The 14,876-nt window shown below is 40.2% G+C and overlaps 1 protein-coding gene across 3 annotated transcripts; it reads left to right on the top strand.

Moving 5' to 3' along the window:
• Positions 1–2,241: 2,241 nt before the first annotated feature.
• Positions 2,242–13,242, top strand: LOC131468579 (large neutral amino acids transporter small subunit 1-like). 3 transcript variants are annotated; one of them, XM_058642984.1, is made up of 11 exons: positions 2,242–2,382; positions 7,144–7,653; positions 7,765–7,890; positions 9,913–10,018; positions 10,112–10,156; positions 10,447–10,570; positions 11,123–11,226; positions 11,520–11,616; positions 11,840–11,989; positions 12,640–12,814; positions 13,059–13,242. In XM_058642984.1, the coding sequence occupies exons 2-11, from the start codon at positions 7,287–7,289 to the stop codon at positions 13,136–13,138; spliced, it is 1,374 nt and encodes a 457-aa protein (XP_058498967.1). In that variant the 5' UTR covers positions 2,242–2,382; positions 7,144–7,286; the 3' UTR covers positions 13,139–13,242. The 3 variants fall into 3 exon arrangements, with proteins under 3 accessions (XP_058498967.1, XP_058498966.1, XP_058498965.1); XM_058642983.1 differs by lacking the exon at positions 2,242–2,382 and adding an exon at positions 6,234–6,631 and having other exon boundaries at positions 7,147–7,653; XM_058642982.1 differs by lacking the exon at positions 2,242–2,382 and adding an exon at positions 6,235–6,631.
• The last annotated feature ends 1,634 nt before the right edge of the window (positions 13,243–14,876 follow it).

Here is a 14,876-nt window from a genome sequence, read left to right as displayed (position 1 = left end):
TATGATTAAGAATAAGTGGGTAGAATAGTTCGGGGGAAGGCAGAGAAGAGATGGTGTGTGAAGAGACAGGCAGGGACATGGCGGCAGAGGGAAATCAGGGTCAGCTGTCAGAGCGCATCAACACTGAAGACAAGCAAACTCAAGCAGAAAGCCTCGATTCTGATTGCCTCCAGTGTAACACACACACACACACACCAGTGGACAGATTTCTGATAAGCTACAGAGCAAAAAAAAGGATGGAGGGAGGGAAGAAGAAGGAGCTTGGAGTGGAAAAAAAAATCCGAAAATGCAGTGAAGGATACAGTTAAATTTCTCTTAACATTTTCCAGGCCAGCTTAGTGACAGCTGATCGTGAAAGGCTTACTGATGGCCCCAGGAACAAAATATATTTTTGGAATAAGGCAGTGTTGGTACCTTCTCTTTCATCTGACACAAACAGCAGAGGAGTGCATCAACTCATAAACAACTACCGTGACTGCGCTTGTTGAGACATTTCCACCTTAATGGTCCGCATCTGTAGGAAACAAGAAGTGGTGACACTCAGCCTCAAAGCGAGTACTTTCTGTGCCTGATAATAAACACCGAGGGACGATTCAGCACCGAATAAGTGGAAACAACAGCAAGCACATTATCTCAGTTCACCTGCTGTTTCAAGTCGTATGGAGCTAAATCACACTATTAAGGTCTAATTGGCTTTAAAACCAAAGAGACACCAAAAATAGACACAGCTGTAGCACTGAAGTAAATGCATCCACTGCTTCGCTGAACAAGCTGCAGATCACTTTAAAAAGCATATATTTGTTTTCATTATCTGCAAGGAGAGGAGAGCGCAGTTTAGTAATTATGTGATAAATCTTCATGTGGGCAGCACTTCGACACACACACACACACACAAAAAACACTTATTAATGGAATAATGGGTGTAGAGGACAGAGAGATCTTGAAACACAGGTGTAGAATATGTGTTAAAAAAGATTTTAAGCAATGTGCTACTGACAGAAGGAGGTATACAGCTCCCATCCTGCAGTATTATCCGCTTGCAACGTGTCATTATCAGAGATATATATGCATGATGGTGTGGTGGAGGAGGCCAGATGAAAAGAATGATGAAAATAAATATGAAACCGAGTCTGGGAGGAAGGGGCGGTGAGAACAGGAGGTGGATGTTCTTTGAAGCGCCGTGGAGACGTGGTAAATTGGCACCGTAGGAAAGAAGATGATAGAAATGGGAAAATGCATGGGGAAACACAAGGACTGAAAAGATCCAGAGGAATGTGATGACCTATTTTATTGTATCGTATTAACCTGACTGCCTGCCCTGCCCAGTGGCTGAGCATATTTTCAGACACCATAACTCTTTGAGGTGTGTATTGAACTTAACCCAATCTGATTGTGCCTTCTCTACCACGTTGTTGTTGTACCACTAGATGTCACTGTACTTCTAAAGTGGTTTCTTCACACTCCCTGCAGAAAATGAGAATTTTGAAAGGTAAGCTGATGTTACTGATTTATCCGAATAACTGTGTCACTCTATGGTAAAGGTGAAAAAAAAGGTAGTGCTAATAAATTGACAAATGTCTCCCAAACAAGACTTGTACTCGGTCATTTTAGCCAATATGACACATTTAATGTATTGCAATCTTAAATATCCTGAAATAATTTCATATGGATGGTGTTTACCACATTTAAGTTGTCAATTAAATAAATATGTGGAATTGATGCTTGCACTGGTAATACTACCTGTTTCACATTAGCAACTGGACATATATACTAACACAATACTACAAATGCATGAGAATATGGTTTTAATTAAGATGTTTTCCTATTTAACAAATAATAGATGGATGCTAAAACATTTCATTGTGCAAGGTCACACACTCTTCTGGCTCTTGTACTTCAAAACTCTGATGCTGATTTGAGTGATGATGTTGATTAAGAAGAGGATCCTGATTATCACCCTTTACAAAAGAGACAGACTGGAGACTTTCGATTCACAATAACAGCATGGAAACGGTTTCTTTGGAGGAGCCACAGGATGTCGCTGAGCCAAGTTCACCCTCAGGCCCAACCGAAGGCACTAGAAGAAGCTGAAAGCATGAAGATATTGAGGAATTTTAAGGTCATGGTTCAAGATTTAAAGCTCAAGAATTTGTGCGCACACCTTTCCACTAATTGATGAGATGTTTGAATATATTGCTCATCATACCAACTTGTACTCTGCCCAGGAGCCGGGGGAGCCAATAAAGACGAGCACCGGAATGCTGCTCTTTATGGGTGTTTTCAGTCTCCCATCCCTGGAGGACGACCGGCACAATCCAGTGTGATAACTGGTGTCATGGCAAGGAAAAAGTTGGTTCTACAGGATCAGTTAATATAATGCTGGTATGTACACGTTATCCGTTATGCATAAAAAAAGTATGTTTGGAGCCATTTATTTCCGCTAATACGCCTTTAACGTAACGTTTCCCATGATCCTTTGCTGTCTCCAACGTTTATTTTCAGAGCAAGCGTCTTGAAAACAGCCCATACGATAGTCGTAATTGGGGAAACGTGATTGAAAAACAGCCACTTGTATCGTATCTTGTGACAAAAATGTGACGTTACGTTGTAAACTAACATTCTTGACACCGTGAGCGCAAATCATTTGTTCGCAGCTCTGGTATTAATACGCCGTCTTGCTATGGTAACATCCGGGCATTCAGAAGGCTTGCTCTCCGGGCTACACGCTGAGAACATTGTTTCTCCTCTCTGCCCAGGGGAAAGTCCCCGGACCCGTGGCAGAAAGTGCCGTGGTTTAATCCACCGTCGACTCTGCAGATTGCTCAAATACCGCTGAGATGTTCGTACGAACGGAGCTGGTGATCGCTAGTCGACATTGTCAGCTGGAATAGGCATGCAAGTAAATACACACTGTTGTTGAAACAGAACGGGGCTCATTCTCCGAATGCACTTTTTCTTGATATAAAATATACATAACACACTCGTCATTATTACTTTCACTTAGGTGAAATATAAATGCCACAATTTCACTCCATATTCCGTACCACTGACTAAAGTAAAAGCTGTGCATGAGTAAAGCATTCGTAAAAACGTTCGATACAAACGTGTGTGTATTATAAATTACTGCAAGAATACTTACGTACGTAATAATGTCTAAACGCTTTTATGTTGCCATCTAGTGGTTGGAAACGCGACGTGCGTGCAAGCCAGCACCAAGTGAAAGTGAATGAGGGCAAGTCAACATACCATTTTAAATGGGAAATGATAAATAGTGTAAAAGGGAAATAAATAACCAATAGTGGCAATAATGTAGGTGGGACAAAGAAGTGAAGGGTTTGTTTTTGGGGTATAGATGAGTGTGGGCAGGTGGAGCATGTGTAATAACAATACAGTGCCAGAGGAGTCAGTTTGGTATGGAATTATGATGTTTAAGACTTGATGTTATAGCAAAAGACCACACTAACCAAAACGAATGCGATGTGACGAAGACTTTTACAGACCAAGAGCAAGTCAGAATATATTCTACAGATCAACATAAAACCTATATTTGCATTATGTTATGGGAAAACCACACAGATTCACAACGTATTCTGATATGTATATCTGTGAAAGGCCAATATTGCATCTAATAGCCTAACTACCCTGTAGCTGGTAATGCTTTGGTTGCCGTTGAAAAGGTTATATACACAAACATTATTAGTTGAATTTTCTAGTATGATCTTATCTCTGCAAAGTACAGAACCCATGACTAGGGCTTGTACCATGAGTGCATTTACACTCAAAAATAACCCTAATAACATAATTCTCTGGCAGGTTACACCCAGGCAAATCAACCTAGTCTATATACATTTTTTCCATAGACATGTGGGTGTATTTTGTGATCATTACTCTCTGCTGTCACGTCTGTATTTCCCTCTACCTAGTCGGATGAGAGCACATCAGTATGTAGTGTTTTCTGTGTGTTTTCCTTTATATGTTATTTGTGTAAATTAATTCTATGTGGCTGAGGAAAACAACATCTCGGCAGCCAGAAAAAAACAACAACTCAGTTTTCCCTGAGCTTAGTGAACTTAACTTTACAGGGAGGGAGGGGGTAGCAGCTGTCGTCACTGACAAAACTAGCTACTTATGGCATTGATTACATTTAAAATTAGAACTATTCCATACAAACACAATAATGCTTTTTCAAATAAATTGCATTCCGGTCTTGTCCAGTTTTGATTTAAAATCTTGAGTCCAAGACAAGACATCTAAAACATGCAGGACATGTGGGTCCACAGGACCAGGATTAAGAAACCAAGACTGATCTCAGGTGATTAGGAATAGTTTGAGGGATTTCAGATAATACAATTTAAAAGATTGTTGAATTGTTGATTGTCGAGAAAGTGCAGGTCAGGTTAAGATTGGGTTTTTAAGGGATAAAGATATTTTTTAAGATTATGTAAGTGCATGAGTCCTTTGTGCATTGTTTTGTCTTTAAAGTATTTACAAGATTGTAAGTCTGCTGCTGATGCCCACTACAGAGTGGAGGATGGCAGTAATGCACCAAAAGCTGGACTCTCAGCTCAGTCTCAATAAAACAGCAACAAGGACCAAAGAGGCAATTTCTGAAGAAATTGCAGTAGGAATTGCTGTCTTCTGCACGAGTTGAAGCCAATCTGACGTGCTGTGTTGAATTGGTTTAAATGAGAAGTTGAGATGATGAGTTCAAGTTTCTACAAAGCTGAAAATGAGTTTAAAAACGAGTATTTGAAAGTAGGAAATATATCCAACATCTAAAAACTCCCATTAGGGCTTTTGCTGTAATCGTAAAAATGAAATGCATTCGAGTCTATCACAGAGGAAGACAAGATACAGCACAGCTGTTAGTTAGTGGTTAAGTTGGTGTGAGCAAGGTCATAAAATAGCTGCATTAAGGGATGACATTTTGAAGTTTGAATACATTTTATAAGTATGTTGAATCAATTCGTAGAAGAACATTAATGTATCTAATGTAATGGAGTTTCAATTCATTTGAAATTGTCTTTGAAAAAAGGTTTTATATATATTTCTGAATGTATGAGATATTTTGAAATGGATGAATGGACTGAACAATGTCATAATGGAGCTAAATGATGTTCCTATGTTTAACTACGTGGAACTAAGCTGAATATTGTATGTCTTCAATTCATATTAACCCTCACAACTCAGAGCATTTTGGCTGCTTTTTTTCCATTACTATGTTAAAATGTGCAATATATACAGAGGGTCTAAGAATGTGCAACATAGTCTTATATCCTATTTTTCAGCACAATCTATAGGCAATCTGATGAAAAAAAATAAAATCATTTTCACCAATTATATAAACACACCTGAGCAAAAAGTACTCAAAATGTTTTAAATTGGATTGAATTTATGACATTTGGAAATATGTCACAGCACGTCACGCATGCATTTTTAAAGCCTGACTATGTGAAGCACACACCCCAGGATGTCTATATAAGGAGTTGTTTATTATTCCCACGGCAATTTACCATGGCTGCGCCTGCGGCACAGATTTGTGCCACGTGAGCATCGAGGGTTAATAGGGGGAAAAATGTTGAATTGAATATTTCGGAAACTATGAAACCAATTAGAAATATACAAGCAAAAATAATTAAAACATAATTGAACTATTTGAGATTTGAATGAAGCTGAAGTGTGAGGAACTATCGGCCAAAAGTGGCAGAGTAGAAAAAAAGGAATCCCACTAATTTACTGTCACAACCTGAGGTCACCTATTTTAAACTTTTAAACATCAGATAGTTAAATAAACTTAAAGAAACAAATGAATTTCCAAATTAAATGAGTTTTGCTCTACACAGAGTATATTGCACACTCCATAAGGAGCAGCTCATAGATTCTGGCACTGTGTTGCTAGGTGGATCAGACATAATGTGGTGAGAAAGGTGTAAGGTGATTCCACCATTATTATTCTGCACTGAATAGGACTGCAATTTATCTGCGGTGTCACCTTTCTGCATGACAGAGGGAGAACAAAGACTCTTGCTTTTCCATATTGACACCACTAGAGGGAGCACCGGCTCTGCAGCATCCTTCCTGCCACAAAACACTGAGCCACAAACACACGCACAGACTTACTGTATTCCATTGGATTAAGGCAGCACAAAAAAAAGATTAGGGTGTCACATGGAGGCCTATCCAAATGTTGCCTGCTGGTAACCTACATTCTCCCCCCCCCCCCCCGAGCTATCCCATCGTCCAGGCTCTCGCAGCAGCAGCAGCAGCATCACAAAGGTTCAGCCCCTCCCTGCTGTATCCTGGAGACACAGAAGGGAGGGAGGGAAAGACAGATAGGCAGAGAGAGGATCAGGGTCAGATGAATTCCAGTCTGAGTGACGGAGACAGTGTGTGTGAATGAGGAGGGCGTCGTGTGCATGTGTGTGAGAGAAGGTGTGTGTGTTTGAGAGAGAGAGAGAGAGAGAGAGAGACAGGAGGAAATTCAGACTCTAAGTGGAAGGGGACATAAAGAGAGGAAGGAAAGAACAGACACGGGGACCAGGACTGAGAGGGAAGATGGCTGAGCCGGAGCTGAAATCACGCAGCAGTCGCGAGAGTGTTGCCAAGGAGGCGAGTCAGGAGAAGATAGGGGGTAGGTACAGTGCATGCTCACTCCCCTAGATACCACATGGTGCAGGGCTGCATTAATCTGCCATGCACTCTGATGCAACACTGCCTGCAGTAAAGTGAGCTTCAATCTTTACCAATGCTGCCGTACTCGATACAGATCATACTGTTTTGGATGAGTGTGTCATGGTGAAATGGGACTGAGAATGTGAACAATTATTGTATAACAGATTTATGTGTGCTGTACTCTTGTGTGTATTGCCAGGGAGGCAACGTGTGTTTATGTTCACAAAGGAGCGGTAGGAGGAGGTGTCTTTCTTGAGGAACTGGTTTTCTGGTTTTCTGATGAGGCAGTGTGACATGTTCCCTAATTGGCACATACCACAGATTGTTCAAAATGGCTTTTCCAGATTGCACATGGAGAGACAGCAGAAGATTTGAGTTTCAATCCAGAACAATTCAAACTAAATTTGGTCACTTTGCTGATTATTCTTATTTCTTGTCCCATCTCATGCTCTGCTCTCCTCTCTCATCCAGCAGACCCAGATCAAGATGATCAGATTGCGGAGCAGCCAGCATCTCCATCCACTCCCATCATCTCTGCGCCCACTGATGGCTCACCTACCAAGGGGGATAAGGTGGTGCTCAAACGCAGCATCACCCTCTTCAATGGTGTGGGAATGATCATAGGCACCATCATCGGCTCAGGCATTTTTGTCGCTCCAGCAGGTGTGGTGAAAGAGGCTGGCTCAGCCGGGCTCTCCCTGATCGTCTGGTCTGTATGCGGCGTGGTCTCAACCATGGGTGCCTTGTGCTACGCTGAGCTGGGCACAACCATCACTAAGTCAGGGGGGGACTATACTTACATTTTGGAGATCTACGGCGAGCTGGCGGCTTTCCTGAAGCTGTGGGTGGAGATGCTCATCATTCGGCCATCGTCGCAGTATGTGGTGTCACTGGTGTTTGCCACCTATCTGCTGAAGCCAATCTACCCAAACTGCACTGTGCCCGACAGTGCCGCCAAGCTCATCGCATGCATGTGTCTCAGTAAGTCACGATTGCTTGACTGGGTTTACTTTACATAGAGTAAAAGTAAATATTCACTCACTCAAAAATAATTCTCGCAATTCTATTTTTGTGTGCATCTCTATCCTGCAGTGTTACTGACATTTGTAAACTGTATCAGTGTGAGAGCTGCCACCAAGGTCCAGGACTTGTTCACGGCCTCCAAGTTGCTAGCCCTAATCATCATCATCCTGTTTGGCTTCATACAGATTTTTACAGGTGAGTCTCACTCATTCACTGACTGACAGACAGAACCACGCAGACAGAAGGCTTCCTTTTCCTCTTACTCGTTGTCAGGCACTTTCAATTCATTTTATTCAATTACCACAAATCTAAAAGGAAAAAGGGTTCAATCATATTCTCTATCTGGTATCATGCCCAACTTAATTATTAGGGCTTGAGCACAAATGGTAGGGGCCGACTCGGTTCCTGGCACAAAGTTGTGCCAGGAACCTTTTGTTATCTGTTATCTGTTGCTTTGTGGTCATTCTTCAGGGGGCTAACATGCATACAAACTCCTGTGATCACAAGCTGAACCTAAATTAACCAGAAGAAAGTTATATAAATTGTTCATTTATGTTAAAATTCGAATTGAATTCAGTTTTAATTCCAAACTCCTTTTGCATGCAGTGAATGGTTGCACATAAATGTGATCATACATCACTTTTCTTTAAAAAGTAAATATTTCTTTCTGTCTTTTTCAACAAACCCCATACATGGTGACCCCGTATATATAAGTTTTACATTGTTCAATCAATGCATTAATGATGGTAAAAAACCCACAAAACAATATTACAACTTGTAAATGATATATAGTCATATACATCATTGCTTAATCCTTACTTTGTGTGTGACATTTGTGTCGTGTGAGATCTGCTAGTCATGAAACAGGTCTCTCATCTCTAATGACTGACAAATTGTCGATGAACTGGAATTAACTCAACGAAGCGGACTGCCCTGCTTTCAGCGCGTTGGCTCGGTTAATGACTCGGGACACACAAGGCTCGTCTGTCCACAGTCCTGCTGCTGAGTCTAAACAAGTGTGCAGCCATGTGTGTGCTGCTGCCCATGCAGGTGTACTGTGTGAAGACGTGGTTTTCATACACAACTCATCGCAGAACATCATAGAATATTGTACGTTTATTCTCACAAAGCTGACCCATACATGGGTCAGAGCAGGAGATGTTGTTTTTCCAGCCTTCAAGTTGAGATTCATTAAATGACACATGAAATGGCTGGTTTACCTAGTCAAATATAAGGTTTTACAGAAAAGTTATGTGATGCACATATTATGAAATGGATCAGGATGGATTGCCATTCTATTTTATTATGTTATGTTATATCATTATATTATGTTATATTATATTATATTATATTATATTATATTATATTATATTATATTATATTATATTATATTATATTATATCATATCATATTACTAAATAGACTGAATATTAAATCTGAAACAGCAAAGGGACTGAATCAGCTCCACTCCCATTGTTCAAAACAGGGCGGGAAGAATGAGCAGTCACCGTGTGCTGCATCTGCTCCTCTAACACCCCCCCCCCCCCCCCCCCCCCCCCCCCCGTTGCAAAGCTATGCTCACCACCATTGTGCTCCACGCTGCGTTTCCATGGAGACTAGGTGGCAAAGCTTGCCGGCTGTTGTCACAAAGTGGTCCGTCTTTCAGAGGACTGAGTGAGGAAATAATGTGTAACAGGCCTTATGGAACGTCATTACCATCTGAAAGCGACAGGTAGAGTGAAGAGTCACTCGCAATCGAGACCTCAAGCTCTCACTCACACACACTCAGGCTCTTAAACACCTATTTTGCTGATTTTGGGGCTGCTGTGAAGAACTGGGTTTCAAACAGAAACATATAAAATATCTATGCAAGCATGACAGGACGTATTATTGTGTCCAGCACATCGAGGGACATACTCAGACGTGGAGGTGAGGCTCTCAGACAAAGAGTCCCAGTCGAGTATTTGCTGGTTGAAAATGTCAAGACCTTCTAAAGTCTGGCAGCAACACAATGGCCTTGATAAATGAAAATGAGGTTAACACCAAATCAATGTAATGTCTGTGAAGCCAAGTACCTGCGTTACAAACTAAATCTTTCACTGTGGAAAGAGGTCATTTAGTGCTTAGCTTAACTTTTAACTAAATGTCTGCGTGTGTGTGTGTGTGTGTGTGTGTGTGTGTGTGTGTGTGTGTGTGTGTGTGTGTGTGTGTGTGCAGGTGATGTGCCATATTTAACACCAGAAAAGGCATTTGAAGGCAGCAAATACGGGGTTGACAACATTGTCCTGGCTTTATACAGCGGTCTCTTCGCTTTTGGAGGCTGGTGAGTCCTGGACAAACACTTTTACAGCTCCATGTACAGTTATGTCACTAATCCCTACAATAGTGTTTAATTCTTTATGTTTTTTTTCTCTAGGAACTACCTGAATTATGTAACCGAAGAGATGATCAATCCAGAGAGGTGACTTAAATGTGATAAAGGATGTTTTGAGGATTGTAAATACTGTATACCATGACTTCTTTATGTCTGAGCTTGTTTAATTGTTAATTGCACGGGAATGTATTATGGAGTAGCTGGACAAAGGAACAGGAATATGATAATATATAATGCATTCACATAGGTGTCACGTGATGCTTTTAATTGTAAATATCTATAATTCACAACAACTGACGACTGTAGACAACTAATCGCATAAAGCAAACTCATATCGGTGTCAACACATGTCGTTAATATGACCTTTGCCTCTGTAGGAACCTGCCCTTGTCCATCATCATATCAATGCCCATCGTGACCGTGGTGTATGTTCTGACCAACCTGGCCTACTTCACCACCATCTCTCCTGAAGTTATGGTTAGATCGGAGGCTGTCGCCGTGGTGAGCATTGAGCTTCTGTCATGAAGATATGGTGGGTTGTTGTGGTTTTGGGGTTGTCAAAATGGAAGCTCCTTTCATATCAGCCATCACCAGCCGTTGTAGGAGGTACAGAGGACACTAAAGTGGCAGCAGTGGCACCTGGTGTGCTCGTCTCCTGTGCACACGTTCCGAGATGATCATCTGCATAAATAGTTATTTGAGAAACTGTTGTCTTTCTCTCATTTTCAAGCCGAGCCATTCTCCTTTGACCAGACGTCACCCAGGCATTTTCACTGAAAAAAAAATGCTCTTTTTGGACCATTTTTTTGTAAACTCCACATACATCCACTGAGATACTTCACATCCAACAACCAAAGTCACTTAAATTTGCTTTCTTTCCCTTTGTAAAGCTGCGCGTGAACTTCAGCAGGTCGTCTTGATCCTGTCTACACCCTTTGAGCTACTGCCATGTAATTGGCCAATACGATATTTGCATTAAAAAGGCAGCTGAACAAGTTTACCTTTAATCAAGTGGCTGTTAAGTTTACACTGACTCGCTGCACTGCTTTGCAGAGTTTTGGTGAATACCACCTTGGTGTGATGTCCTGGTTAATCCCTGTATTTGTGGGACTGTCCTGCTTTGGAGCCGTAAACGGATCCCTCTTCACCTCAGCACGGTTTGTGTATAATTTTATTTTTGTATTTGCCATTGCAACAAATCTCAAGTTTATGTAATAAGTAAAAAAAAAAAAAAGTCTGGTTAAAAGTTTTAAAACTACCTGCACTGATAAAAATCAGGATGTTTGGAGATTGCTCTCAAAAAAATGTTGGGAAAACGGGAAGTTTCATATGATAGGAAGGTCAGAGAGGGAGTTGTTCCAAAATCGGAGGCTGTGATTGGCTGGAAACTTGTATATAGGCCAACTGTTTCATCAAAAAATAACCATGAAAGAGCTTCTTTCCCCTGTAGCTTGTTCTACGCTGGAGCTCGAGAGGGTCAACTCCCTGCTGCTCTGGGTCTGGTTCACACAGACCTTTTCACTCCAGTGCCGTCCCTCATCTTCACAGTAAGACTCCTGCTATACAGTGACAACCTGTTTCGTTACGTTCACGTTACTATGTTACAAATCATCATTTGGAGAACCCAAGATAACACTGTGATGAATAAATACTCTTAAGTACTCTGAGAATTAGAGTATCTCTGAAACTGACTGCAACACTAAAATATAATAGAGTGTGTTTGTGTCTGAACGACTGACATCATGTTGTGTTAAATTGCCCTTATTTCAGTGTTTGCTGTCCATGATGTACTCTATCTCCACGGACATCTTCTCCGTCATCAACCTCTTCAGCTTTTTCACCTGGCTGTGTGTCGGCATGGCCATCGGTGGTTTGATCTGGCTGCGTTTTACCAAACCCGACCTCAGAAGGCCCATTAAGGTAGGTCATGTCTGAGAGAGTTGTATTACAGGGTGACAGATGCGTGTTTCACTGGGTGTCTTGTGTCTGTGAATCTGAAGGATTCGACTCTCACTGGAAGGTAAACAAACGACGCAAGATCGACCTGAACTTCTACCAGTTTCTCTGTCTGCCCAAAAACATAAACATGTTTTTTTTTTCTATCCCAGCATTTATTGTATCACTGGAACCCTACTGTGCACTCAGGATGGGAGTGGTGTTTTTACAAATACATGGCTTTGTTTCTGTTTCATCATTGGATTATTACTTTGGTTGACTGAGTCTTTCATCTCTCCTTTGAGCCTCTCTCAGCCCATTTGTTTTGTAAGAATGTCTAACAAGGAACAAATAGTGCTTTCTTCTTCATGTGTACACCATTCATGGAACGAGACATATCTAAATATATCAAATGTTGCTTCCATCAGATCATCAATGCAAAACAAGGTCTTCATTAGCTTCCAGAGCTAAGATACACTCAGCTGTATTTTATACATTTGTGCACATATTTAAGTGAAGATTTACATGTTATATATAATATGTATATATTTACAATAAATAATTGCTCATATTTTATATTTTTATTAATAATTTTCTTACTTTACTTCTTTGTTGTGTTTTCTTTCCTTCTGCAGGTGTACCTGTTCATCCCCGTGACCTTCGTGCTGGGCTGTGTTTTCATGATCGTTGTGTCCTTCTGGGCAGCTCCGTTCGAGTGCCTGATAGGCAGCAGCATTATTCTCACAGGTATCCCAGCGTACCTCCTGGGCTACAAGTGGAAGAAACCCCATGTGATCAAAAAGATGCTGGGTGAGTGTGACATTTAGTGCTTTTTTTTCATAGGGTCTGTTTGTTCAGGCGAGGCATTCATTTCACTTTGTTATTAAACTCACGCGAGAATATCTGTTTTAGAGCAAATGTGACCACTGATACATTTGGTTTGTTTATGTTTTATTCTGTGTGAAGGACTTGAGCTAAAAAAATGTTTAATTAAATATTACAACATCGGTAAAGAAAACACTCGTGACTCATGGGATGAGTTGTTTCTCCTCAGAAATCTTCACCATGTTCTGTCAGAAGATCTTCATGTCTGTTCCTGAGGAGAGGGAGGCGAAGCACGAGGCAGCCGACTAACACTGGACACGTGGGACAAGACAAAGGACATCCTTGACATGTTTATGTGTAACCACCTGTAATTTGGCTGCAGGATTTTTATAAAAAAACCTTTATTTAAACCAGCCATGTGATGTTGGCAAAGGAGCGTTTATTTATTCTGTGCTCTTGTCTACAACGTATGGTGACCTGTTTTTTACTTAAAAAGTCATACATTCATACATCATTTAGTATGTCGTCCAAAATGTGACAAAAAAGTCAAAGGTTAGTATGTCGTCCAAAATTTAAAAAAAAAGGCTTACTTTAGTATGTCATCCAAAATATGACAAAGAGGTCATACTTTAGTATGTCTTCCAAAATTTGACAAAAAAGGTCATAGTATAGTAAGGCGTCCAAAATTTGACAAAAAAGTCAGAGGTTAGTATGTCGTCCAAAATTTGACAAAAAAGTCATAGTACAGTAAGGCGTCCAAAATTTGACAAAAAAGGTCATAGTATAGTAAGGCGTCCAAAATTTGACAAAAAAGTCAAAGGTTAGTATGTCGTCCCAAATTTGACAAAAAAGTCATAGTATAGTAAGGTGTCCAACATTTGACAAAAAAGTCATTGTATAGTAAGGTGTCCAAAACTTGACAAAAAAGTCATAGGTTAGTATGTCCTCCAAAATTTGACAAACAAGTCATAGTATAGTAAGGCGTCCAGAATGTACTGGATTGGATGTAAACCTACGTACTGAGAACTTTAGTCCGGCTGCTCTACTCACTGAGCTATCTGGCCAGTCTTTTGATCAAGCTTTTGACTGTTTACATTGAATCTTGATCTAAAAAACAAAGCCATAGTTTAGTATGTCTTCCAAAATTTGACAAAAAAGTAATTCAGTATGTCGTCCAAATTTTGTTAAAAAAGTCATAGTATAGTAAGGCGTCCAAAATAGGACAAAAAAGTCATACTTTAGCATGTCGTCCAAAATTTTACAAAAAATCATAGTATAGTAAGGCGTCCAAAATTTGACAAAAAAGTCATACTCTAGTATTTCATCCAAAATTTGACAAAAAGTCACACTTCAGTATGTCGTCCAAATTTTGTTAAAAAAGTCATAGTATAGTAAGGCGTCCAAAATTTGACAAAGAGTCATACTTTAGTATGTCGTCCAAAATTTGACAAAAAGGTCATAGTATAGTAAGGCATCCAAAATGTACTGGATTGGATGTGAACCTATGTACTAAGAACTTTTGAGCAGCTGCTCTACTCACTGAGCTATCTGGCCAACCCTTTTTTCAAGCTTTTGACTGTTTACATTGAATCTTGATCTAAAAAACAAAGCCATAGTTTAGTATGTCCTCCAAAATTTGACAAAAAGTCATACTTTAGTATGTCGTCCAAAATTTGACAAAAAGGTCATAGTATAGTAAGGCATCCAAAATGTACTGGATTGGATGTGAACCTATGTACTAAGAACTTTTGAGCAGCTGCTCTACTCACTGAGCTATCTGGCCAACCCTTTTTTCAAGCTTTTGACTGTTTACATTGAATCTTGATCTAAAAAACAAAGCCATAGTTTAGTATGTCCTCCAAAATTTGACAAAAAGTCATACTTTAGTATGTCGTCCAAAATTTGACAAAAAGGTCATAGGTTAGTATGTCGTCCAAAATTTAACAAAAAAGTCATACTTCAGTATGTCGTCCAAATTTTGACAAAAAAGTCATAGTATAGTAAGGCGTCCAAAATACAACAAAATGTCATACCTTAGTATGTCGTC

This window comes from Solea solea, chromosome 11, assembly GCF_958295425.1.
Source record: "Solea solea chromosome 11, fSolSol10.1, whole genome shotgun sequence".
NCBI classification, from domain to species: Eukaryota; Metazoa; Chordata; class Actinopteri; order Pleuronectiformes; family Soleidae; genus Solea; species Solea solea.
The sequence above is the reverse complement of the archived record's forward strand: the minus strand, read 5'-3'. Positions and strand labels throughout refer to the sequence as shown.

What these genes read in the sequence shown, in the direction of transcription:
- LOC131468579 (XM_058642982.1), top strand. Translation starts at nt 6,556, where the DNA reads ATGGCTGAGCCGGAGCTGAAATCACGCAGCAGTCGCGAGAGTGTTGCC. An exon ending in GAGATGATCAATCCAGAGAG is followed by an intron (nt 10,157 to 10,446) that starts GTGACTTAAATG and finishes TTGCCTCTGTAG; the next exon opens with GAACCTGCCCTTGTCCATCA. An exon ending in GATCGGAGGCTGTCGCCGTG is followed by an intron (nt 10,571 to 11,122) that starts GTGAGCATTGAG and finishes ACTGCTTTGCAG; the next exon opens with AGTTTTGGTGAATACCACCT.